Here is a 12413-nt window from a genome sequence, read left to right as displayed (position 1 = left end):
GTGACATTGGCTGGCCGCTCCAAGTAGTGACAATGATAATAATAATAACTATACAATTCAGATCAAGTAACTTTAATTTTTAATTTTTGAAAATTAAGCCTATAAATATTTATTAAATTTGATTAAGGATTCAAGTTTTTTTTTTTGTTTTTTTTAATCTTTTTTCCATAACAAAGATGTAAAAAAAAAAAAATCTTTGTTTTTTTTTAATTTTTTTTTCCTATAAACGTTTTTGTTTTTATTTTCCTTCATTCAAAGAAATGGAAGGAAAATATGTTTAATTTTTAAAAATAAAAAATAAAAAATCAAATGAATGTCAAATTGGCCTAAATAATTTAACAAAATCAGAAGTTTTGAGTGCGTGTATAAACCAAAAGAAACCATGATGATTAAAGAAACTAAAGAAAGCAAAGTAACCAAAACTAACAAAATAATTGTAACAATAATAATTATAACTATTCAATAACCAAATGACCACACTTAACCGTTGTTCTAAAAAAAATAAACCGTTGTTGTTTGTTATTATTATATTAGAAAAAAGAAACAAGAAAAATTATCGTCGAAGGTAAAATTGAATAAAAAACCAAAACTAACAAACAAAAACGGTTCAATGGTCAAAATGCCCACGTTGCACCTGATATTTTTGTTATATATTATTATTATTTTAAAATTGATTCTTCCAAATAAAATTGATCAAAATAATTGAATTGATTTGAGGAACATATTCGAAATTATAAAATTAGAGTTGGAATAAAATAATCTTATAAAAATTCTCCATGTTAGCCTCCTTTTAGTATCGTAGAAATATGTCCTTCATGAATACAATTCTTTTAAAAAATCATTTAATATTTTTTTAATGTCTTTCATGAATACACGTTCTTTAAGCTCAATCAAATTATATGTTTCTTGTGAAGTAATTAACTCATGAATAATTTACATTATCATCTCCACAATTATTGTACTAAAAAAGATAATATATGAAATTACAAAATAGTCTACACCATAAACACGAATTATTCAACTCTATATCAACTCATATTTACTTTGTAACATGTACTTCTTTCCATGAAATTGAATACCATAATTCTTCATTAACAAATCATATTTTAAAATAAATTTATAAGCATCTTTCAAATCATTTGTATGGATTTAAATATGAAATAAATAAATGAAAGTCAAAGATAAGGACTATTCAAATTAAAGGAGGGTGATGAGATTCAAGTTAACATCCATGACAAAAACGTCATGTTAATATAATGGAGATAGAAACTCAGCCAAACCATATTTTAATTATTTAGAACCGATAACCTCATGCACTAACAACCATTTAGAGGAAATTTGAACTTCAAAGTCAAAGCTACAATGGCCGGCAATTCGATTCTGCTCATCTCTTTGATCTCCATCTTCTGTACTTTGAATGTGGTTAAGTTTCTTTCTCTATTATAAAAATAAAATTATGGTTATTTTTGTTTGATAAGGCTTCTTGATATAAAGAATTGGCATTAAATTAACTATTGGTAACTTGGCCCTTGACTCTTTTGGAGATTTTAAAAAGTTGAACTGCAAATATAAGAAGTGGTGTAGATTAAGGTTGTGTTCATCACAAATCTTACATAATTTTGGAGGAGGAAGAGGCAGAATTTCTGCAATACCAAAAAGATGCTTCTCTATAATATCTTTTTACTGTTTTTGGTGTTGGCTTTTGCAAGTACATCTTCTTCTGCATATGAATCGGATCGCTCTGCTTTGCTTGACTTCAAAGGTAGAATATTGAACGACCCACTCAAAATCATGAGTTCTTGGAACGATTCCACGCATTTTTGTGACTGGATGGGTGTTACTTGCAATTCAACTGTTGAAAGAGTAGTGACTTTGGACTTGGAAGGTGGAGATCTAACTGGCTCCTTACCTTCTTCTTTGGGAAACCTCACATACCTAACTAAAATCAGTCTGGGAAACAACAAATTCCGTGGCCCAATTCCCCAAGAGTTTGGTCGATTACTTCAATTGCGTCATCTCAATCTATCATACAATAACTTTGGTGGTGAGTTTCCAAGGAATATAAGTCATTGCATAGAGCTGATTGTTTTGGAGATTAGTGGGAATGGGTTCATAGGCCAGATTCCACACGAATTGTCCACATTGACCAAGTTGGAACGATTCATGTTCGGGATTAACAATATGACTGGAACTATTCCAGCTTGGGTGGGAAATTTTTCTTCGATATTGGCTATGTCATTCGGGCGGAACAACTTTCATGGAAGCATTCCTAGTGAAATAGGGCGCCTATCTAGAATGGAATTCTTCACAGTTGTTGAGAATAGTTTGACAGGTACAGTACCACCTTCAATCTACAATATAACTTTTCTAAATCTCTTGCATTTTACTGAAAATCGATTGCAAGGAACTCTACCACCAAATATCGGGTTTACTCTTCCTAATCTTCAGAGCTTTGCTGGTGGTATTAATAATTTCAGTGGCCCTATTCCAAAGTCCTTGGCTAATATCTCTACCCTTCAAATCTTAGATTTTCCTAATAACAATCTTGTTGGAATGGTACCGAATGAAATAGGGGGATTAAATTACCTAGAGCGTCTGAATTTTGGATCAAATAGTCTTGGAAGTGGAAAAGTTGGTGACTTGAATTTTATTAGTTCCTTGGTTAATTGTACTAGGCTAAGAATTTTGGGTCTAAATACGAACCATTTTGGAGGAGTATTGCCATTGTCCATTGCTAACCTTTCAAACCAACTAATAGCGATAACCTTGGGTGAGAATATGTTGAGTGGAAGCATTCCTTTAGGGATTACAAACTTGATTAACTTGCAAGTTCTTGCAATGGAAAGCAACATGATGAATGGCAGTATCCCTCCCGATATAGGAAAGTTTAAAAATTTGGTGCTTTTGTACTTGGGTGGAAACAGACTAATTGGGCCAATCCCTTCCTCCATTGGTAACTTAACTTCACTGACCAATCTCTACTTGAGTTATAACAAACATGACGGACGTATACCAACAAGCTTAGGAGAATGCAAAAGCCTCGTATCTCTTGAGCTATCTACTAACAACCTAAGTGGCACCATACCAAATGAAATCTTTGGTCTCACTTCTCTCTCAATCACTTTGACATTAGATCATAACTCGTTTACTGGCTCATTGCCAAATGAAGTGGGTGGTTTACTTGGTTTATTAGAACTGGATGTATCAGAAAATAAATTATCAGGTGATATTCCTAGTAACCTTGGTAAATGTACTAGCATGGAGCGATTGTATCTTGGGGGAAACCAATTTGGGGGAACAATTCCTCAATCTTTAGAAGCTTTGAAAAGCCTTGTAAAACTAAATTTATCACACAACAACTTGACAGGACCAATTCCCCAATTTCTTTGTAAACTCTTTTCGCTCACGTTTGTCGACCTATCTTACAATAACTTCGTGGGAGAAGTGCCCGAAGAAGGAGTTTTTTCCAACTCAACCATGTTTTCTATCATTGGGAATAATAATTTGTGTGATGGTTTACAAGAATTACATTTACCTCCATGCACGTCTAACCAAACACGTTCATCACCAAAGGTTTTAATCCTTGTAGCATCTGCAGTGGCATTCATTGTTATTTCGGTCAGCATCTTATTTGTTTATTTTATGCTTAAGAAGTCGAGGAAGGATACTTCAACTTCATCTTCTATAAAGGAGCTTCTACCACAAATTTCTTACTTAGAACTCAGTAAATCAACCGATGGATTCTCTATGGATAATTTGATTGGTTCGGGTAGTTTTGGTACTGTGTATAAAGGTGTACTTTCAAATGATGGATCTACGGTTGCCATTAAAGTTCTAAATCTTCAACAAGAAGGTGCTTCCAAGAGTTTTGTTGACGAATGTTATGCCCTCTCAAACATACGGCATCGAAATCTCCTCAAGGTCATAACTTCTTGCTCAAGTATTGATGTACACGGTAATGAATTTAAAGCTCTAGTTTTCAACTTTATGTCCAACGGAAATCTTGATGGTTGGCTTCATCCTGCAATTCAAGGGAAAAATCGAAGAAAGTTGAGTCTCATTCAGAGATTGAACATTGCTATTGATATTGCATGTGGATTAGACTATCTCCATAATTATTGTGAAAATCCAATTGTTCATTGTGATCTGAAGCCTAGTAACGTATTGCTCGACGACGATATGGTAGCTCATGTAGGGGACTTTGGATTAGCTAGATTCATGTTAGAAAAATCAAGTGATCAATTATCTTTTAGCCATACCATGTCACTTGCACTCAAGGGTTCTATTGGATATATCCCTCCAGGTATTTTTCTTCCATCTAAGCTCTATCACCTTTTAATTGTACTTGTTACTTCCTTATTCCCTATATGTACGTAGTGTAATATAATTGAATGCATAATTGCAGAGTATGGTACTGGTAGCAGAATTTCTATTGAAGGAGATATCTTCAGTTATGGAATATTATTACTAGAGATGATCATTGGAAAAAGACCCACTGATGATATCTTTTGCAATGATGTGGATATTCATTTGTTCATTACAATGGCATTACCTCAAGATGCCTTGAGCATAATCGACTCTTCAATACTATTTGAAGAAACATGTCAAGAAGAAGACAACAAAGATAAGATACAAGTAATAGCGATAAAGAGTGGAGAAGATCATAGAGAAATCGTCCCAAGATGGATGGAAGAGTGTCTAGTCTCGATAATGAGAATTGGCTTGGCATGCTCCTCAAGAGTACCTAGTGAGAGAACGTCAATGAATATTGTTGTCAATGAATTGCAAGCAATTAAAAACTCATATCTTGAATTTAAAATGGCACACTAAAGGTTTTGTAAATATTTTTTTTTCTCAAGTCTAATATATTGCACGACTAAGATATGATAGCTACATTCATATGGGATCAAATGATCTAATACCTTTTAGTCAAATCATGTCATTTTCACTCAAAGGTTCTATTGGATATATCATCCAAGTATTTCTTTTCAATCTAAGCTCTATCAATTGTAATTGTAATTGCTACTTCTTGATTCCCTATAGGTATTTAGTCTAATATTGAATGAACAACTACAGAGTACATTATTGGTAGAAGAATTTCCAGCCAATGAGATATCTTTAGTTACAAAATAAATTAATGGGGATGATCATCGAAAAAAGACCCATTAATGATACATTTGACAATGAAATGTGGATATTCATTCGTTCGCTAAGATGGTATTATCTCAATATGTGTCACGAGTATAATCGACTCTTCAATATTATTTGAAGAAACACGTCAAGAAGAAAAGAAGGAAGACATGATACAAATCATAGAAGATCATAGAGAAATCATACCTAGCTTAATGTCAATAATGAAAATTGACTAGGCATGCTCCTTAAGAATATCTAGGGAAAGAATACGTCAATTAAAATTGTCATTAATGAATTGCAAGTAATTAAAAGCTTCTATCTTATACCGAAGGTTTTGTTTGCTCAAGCTTGAGGGGCATATGAATGTATTTGGCCACTCTTAATTCAACAATTCCCAACAATACATTGTGCAATATGTCTCAATTATAATCGTGATTAGACTAATTAGATTAATTCCCAGGGCCAGAATCGTGGCATTCTTCATGCCTCTAAATTATATATTCACTTTGTTATGTAATATTTTTCTTAATCATTATGCTAATATAACTATGTATTCTACATTGTAATTTACATCTTCCTTCATATTTACTTTGAAAAATATCATACTAAAAATTTAATTTTTTCAATTAAACTTATAAATTGTTATACCTTTATAAGGATTATATTTTAAAATCGTCAATGCATATATTCTTATACGTTTGTAAACTCATACAAATGTCAATTTAACCAAATTGACGATTATAATTTGAATGAAAAATTTTCAAATAAATCTTATTTGGGAGTCTATATTGATTCGCTTAGGTAAGTTTAGAGATCTAATTGATAAAATTACAAGTCTCTTATGATGTTTATCTAAATAATGTATAATGGATGGTTTAAATTGATACACTTATGAAACTTCAAGGTTTAAATTGATACAACTATTAATTTGAGATTGAAATTGATACAGCCCAAAAATTTCTGATATAAATTGATATTTACCCTAAAAATAATAAAATAATAAAATATTTTTTTAATGAAAAGAAGACAATGAGTAAGGTGCAGTATTGCCTTATCCATCCACCATGGTAGATAATAAGAAAATAAAATAAAATAAAATAATTTTATTTAAAAAAAAAATTGCCATAGGATAAAATTTTATTGGACAACTATCTGGACAGATACGTATAGCTAAAGCGTGAAAAACTGTCACTTTTAGTTACAGTAATTAAAAGGCGTGGGTAAAATACATCATTTTTTTCAAAATTAGGTTGAAATTGTCGAATTTGACAACCCATGAACCATTCACAATATCATATCATATAGGTTAGAAAATGGTAAAGAACAATGCAGACGGTGAATAAAGTAGTCACTCTTCGTTCATGTGGGACTTGTCCTTAAAAGCACCGCATAGATACTGACGTCTAAATTTTATAAAATAACGTGGACAAAAATTTCAGAGAAACTTATAGAAGTCAGAAAATTGTTTCAATTAGTCCATAAAACTTTAATTATAACTTAATTAGTCTATAATATATTCAGTCATTATATCTAAAAACAAAGACTCGACTATAAAAGTTAATGCAAATTTCAATGCTAGTATTTTTCTTTAATAAAAAAATCAAATTGATTTAAAAGAATTAAGTTAATTATAATTAAGTAGTTTCTATTGTAAACTTGAGGAACACAATGAACATACAGATACCAATAAAATATAATACTAAAATAAATATGATGTAATATAATAATAAAATAAATTAAACATAATATATAAATTAACAAAATATAAAATAAGAAATTTCTCTAAATTCTACACTTTCTCCAATTTTCATAGACTTTGTCCAATGTGTATGTCTTCCAAAACCCACCAAATGCTATTATTTATAGGCAATTCGATAATGGATAAGTAAAGTAGAAGTGGATTACATGGACACTAATAGTGTGTAATCTTGAGACACATGGACAACACATGTGATAATGGATAAGTGACACATGGCCAATGGACACTAATAATGGGCATCTACATTACACCTAATTTAGCATATTTATAATACTCTCCCTTAGATGCCCATTATGTATGAAATATGTCTCATTAAAATCTTATTACAAAGAAATCCATTGGGAAAAAAATCTTAGTGAAGGAAAAAATATAATATGATACTCTTAAAAAGTATATTTACTTCCCCTCACGAGAACATCACTTGAGATCTTTGAGTCACCAGGCTCTAATGTTCTGCACCAGTTTTTCAAAGATTGTGGTAGATAATGCCTTTGTAAATAAGTCTGCCAGGTTATCTTTCGAATAAATTTGTTGTATAGTGATGTCGCCATTTTCTTCAAGATCATGAGTGTAGAAAAGCTTCGGTGAAATATGTTTTATTCTATCTTCTTTAATATATCATTTTTTGATTTAGGATATGCATGTTGTTTTGTCTTCATATAATATCATTGGAAGACAAACCACACATGTTCCACGAATGTGCTGAGTCGTTGATCTTAGCCATACATATTCTCGACTAGCCTCGTGAATTGCAAGAATTTCAGCATGATTTGAGGAAGTAGTTGTTATCGTCTATTTCACCGATCACCATGACATAGCAGTTTCTCCACATGTGAATAGATAACTTGTTTAAGATCTAGCTTTGTAGGATCAGATAAATATCCAGAATCTGCATAACCAACTAGGCTAAAATTTGATTTATTTGAATGAAACAAACCCGTGTAGGTCGTTCTTCAGAAATAATGAAGTATATGCTTAATTTCATTCTAATGTCTTTTTATTGGAGAAGAAATATATCTTGCTAATAAATTTATTGAAAATGCAATATCTGGTCTCGTATTATTAGCAAGATACATAAGTGCACCAATTGCACTAAGATATGGTACTTCAGGACTAAGAAGTTTTTCATTATTATCTTAAGGTCGAAATATGTCTTTCTTCACATCTAGTGAACGAACTTCATTGGAATGTTTAATGGTTGTGCTTTGTCTATATAAAATCTTTTTAAAACTTTTCCTGTTTAAATTGACTGATGAACAAATATCTCATCTGCTAAATGCTCAATTTGCAATCCTAAAATTTTGTTTTTTCGAGACCTTTCATCTCAAATTCTTTCTTAAGATATTCTATTGCATTTGAAAGCTTTTCATGAGTGCTAATTATATTTAAATTATCAACATATACAGTTATAATAGAAAATCCTAACTGTGATTTTTTTAAAAAAAAACACATAAATATATTGGATCGTTTTGATATCCTTCTTTCAACAAATATTCACTATGGCGATTGTACCACATTTTTTCTGATTATTTTAATCTATATAGTGATATTTGTAACTTTATTGAATACAATTTTTGGGAATTTGATTTATATGCTTCAAGTACCTTAAATCCTTATGTGATTCTTATATAAATATCATTATTGATGGGGAAAAAATTCTTTTGATGATGATTTAATATGCGTTGATGGTCATGAACTGATTATGTGTTGATAAGAAGAATATGTGGTAATGGTATATGCAATGATCAGATGATAATCTAAAGGATATGCAGTATGCATTAATTGTTTATGTGATGACCATGCATTCCTGCCACAAGTTTTCTTATTCTCTCACCAAGTATAACGAGAATGCAAGTTTCTTGAGATGATCCAAGGTCGAATGCAGGAACTTGCAACTAAAGAATGCTTGTAAAGTAATGTGTTTGAGGTGGGGAATAAAAATAAAAAGAAAGAAATTAATTACTATGCGCTACTCCTACTCCTAGTTAAACAAACTGAGTAATTGAAGTTTATTTATGAGAATTGGTAGAGTTGCAACTGAAGGAATAATATTATATGCAACAGAAGACTTCAAAATTAATAAGCACTTAAACTACATTTAATTTGAGCTTTAAGCATGCTATTCATATAATATTTATAAAAGGGTTTGAAACACATATCACCTTTAAAGATTTTCTCCACGAATTTAGTTGAAAATCACCAAGAAAGAGCTTGAATCTTCAAGAGGACTACCATCGAGATCTTCTCCACTATGCTCAAGCTAGAACGTGTGGTGGAAACACTTAAATCAAGTTGAATTGATGAAGAACTAGTGAGGGATATGTAGAGTTTTCAAGTTTTCACTTCAGCAAGTAAAACTCATAAATCATAATAATCTTCATGCATGGAGCTTCTATATATAGGTAGAATTCATGCAAATATACAGGGTCGCATGGTGGGCAGCTCCAGCTTAAAGATCATCACAAAATGATATTGGAATTTGGTGATAATCAATCAACTATGTTAGTGGGTTTTCCCCAAAAATGGAAAAACCCATTAACTTAAAATGATTTCAAAAATCATTTTATTTTGTTATTTAAATTAGTTTTATCAAATTAATTAAAAAATAATTAATTTAAATAAAACTAATTTTAATTAATTTTTAATTAAACTTTTTAATTAAAAAAATATTAATTTATTATTTTAATATTAAATTAATAAAATATCAATTTCACCAATAAATCAATTTTTTTTAATCATAATTTAAATATTAATTGATTTTCCAATTTCGTTTAATTTCAATTAAATTAAACATTTTTAATTGTATCATATGCACTCAATTGAAAACCCTAAAATTGACTTTGAACATTTCAAATTCATAACCCTAATTTCATACATCAATACTCAATTTGTTATTTCAAGTTAATGAGCTAGTAGAGGGACCTAATGGACCTACAGATCATGAGTTCCAACAATCTGTAATTAATTCGTTAAACTTTTTTATCGAATTAATTACTATTCGTTAACTATCAAGACACACCACTATAGCTTGATAGTTGCACTCTCCTCACTATAGATATACTTATATCCATATAAACCATAATCAGCAAGTCGATCCTTCACAGGTCATTCGTAATTACAATTGGGTCAAAATTATCATTTTACCCCTATAAATACATCTTGTACCTTAAGTTCCCACTAACCCTCCAATGAACAATTTGATTCATAATACTACTTATGAATCATGTCATTCTCTATCATGAGAAGGCGGGGCCGTGATTATTCAAGACCTGGGATCAACACTTAAGAGAAAAACCTATCTGCTAACCCTAAAATGGGTAGGAGTGAATTACATCTTGTAGAGCTATGTCCCCAGCTATCCACCCAGTCTTATCCCCAAAATGGAAGGCTTATTGAGCAGTGATGTTAGACTACTCTCACCCATACAGATCAAAGGATAATCCGAATAAACAGGAGTTCATAGCTAGCTTAGGATTAAGATCGAGTTATCCTAGGTTACTTTTAGTATGAAATAGTCAGTTGTAATAGTAAACGGTTGTTACAAAGAAAAGTAACTATTTCGTGGTCTAGTCTATATGGCAAACTCATTGCATAAGACACCCCCACTCACATGTCTCTACATGAATGATCTGTAAATCACATCATTTGTATTACCTATACAAAATGGGTCGTATCCTATAGTGTTACCAGGATGAGATACCCAATTTCATCCATATACTTATAGACCATTTAAGCTATATACTATTGACTTGATCCCATTTATGTCACCATATAAAGTTAAAGTATTCATACTATAGCCATGAATATGTTTATTGAATTTTCATAATAGAATGCAAAATCAACAACTTTATTGAATAACATACTCAATAATATTTTATTGATAAATAGAATGTTTAACACAAAATTTATGAACTGCAAGTTTTAGGACATCCCCAACAGCGACAACTGTTAAAGCGTAATGAGATGCATGGACAAGTAGAGTTGAGGGAAAATTTCACTAAGTCATTAAGTTTGGTCGCAAGGGTAATCCCAACTCGCCACACTAACGCATTGCACACCTTTCGATGGTTAGCCACATGATTTTATCTCTATAACGCATGGTTGCGTTGAGCATAACTCCAGGAACACTGCTTACTTTACTTAATGAGTTCCATTACTTACCCTCTTGGGTAGTTGGTTATAGCTACTCTGCTCATAGACAAGCATTACGATGGCATCACACTAAGGAAAGAGGATTGACACACTATACTCGCGCAACTCACACCTCTCGGTGGTTTCCTACATGCGTCATATCTCTATGTTGCATGATTGAGTATGTGATAACTCCTGCAATCTGCACTTAACTCATTATGGTGAAAGTAAAAGATGAAAAGTAGAAAGAGATGATAAAAATGATGTTGAAGGAATTGAAGAGATGCATTGATTACAAAATATATTAATATTTTAAGCCAAAATGTAATACAATAAAGAGGTAAGAAGAGAGGTGGAGGGCTAAACGTAGACAATCTCTTGCTTCCATCAGATATGTGTCAAGGCTGCCGGTGGTGCATGGATGGGTGATGGACTAGTATCTTTCGAGCTTTATCGAAGATAAAGCTCTGGTCGTCAATCGGAAAGGGTTGTGAGAAAGAAGAACTCTCAAAGACTGTCTGCTCATGCTTTCATCTATGATCACAGGACTCTGTATAAGACAGAGACCCAGATGCTTTGAATTTGGACTCCAAGGCTCTATTTATAGAGCTCAAATGTCGACAACATTGGTAATCCCACACCGAATCACCGTCATTCTTGTCACGGTAGGTGAAATGTCATCATGACCTTATCTCTTTGATACTCCCGAGGTATGGGTTCATGATTGTTTCTTCTGGAGCATCAACGCATCCCACCCACTTTGTAATTACCTTCTATCACATCTATCACTCTGTAGTTGCAACATTCCATGCGACGAACTTGTCTTCATGAAAATCAAAGCATACAATCAACTTTACGATGGTTTGGGATCAACGCATACGATCAATTCCTGCGATAACTACAAAAATAGACATTTTGACGCAAGATAACGCATGATATAGGGTTAGCGGGGATGTTTAATGCTGATCGACGCAAACTCATTTTTTCACATGAATTCTTAGCAAAGTTAACGCATATTCTGCTCATCAACCCTCATAATTCTAAGTAAAAAGCTACAATGCTTGTATTTCTACTAGCTATAAATTATCAAGAGATCTATATAAATATGTTGTGACTACATCCATAAGATGCATGTTCAGATTTTCATAACACAGTCAGACCAATTAAATATCTTAATGTAATTGTATCCACCACCGGAGAATAAGTCTCCTCATAATTAATATCAAGTCTTTGTGAAAAACCTTGTACAACTAGTCTTGCTTTATATCTTGTGACCTCATTATTATCATTTCTTTTCTTCACAAATACTCATTTGTATCCTACAACACCTTCTGGTGTTTGGACTGTTGGAGATGATGCTCTAAACTCTCGTTGGGTCCTATAGTTTGTA

At 31.9% G+C, this 12413-nt stretch overlaps 1 protein-coding gene across 1 annotated transcript; it reads left to right on the top strand.

Moving 5' to 3' along the window:
- The first annotated feature begins 1521 nt into the window (after positions 1–1521).
- Positions 1522–4983, top strand: LOC120090753 (uncharacterized). The gene is made up of 2 exons (XM_039048463.2): positions 1522–4303; positions 4406–4983. Exons 1-2 carry the CDS (start codon positions 1660–1662, stop codon positions 4828–4830), a joined length of 3069 nt encoding a protein of 1022 aa, XP_038904391.1. The 5' UTR covers positions 1522–1659; the 3' UTR covers positions 4831–4983.
- The last annotated feature ends 7430 nt before the right edge of the window (positions 4984–12413 follow it).

Source organism: Benincasa hispida, chromosome 11 (genome assembly GCF_027475165.1).
Source record: "Benincasa hispida cultivar pf3 chromosome 11, pf3_genome.v1.1, whole genome shotgun sequence".
NCBI lineage: Eukaryota > Viridiplantae > Streptophyta > Magnoliopsida > Cucurbitales > Cucurbitaceae > Benincasa > Benincasa hispida.
This window is presented reverse-complemented; position numbering and strand designations above follow the sequence as displayed.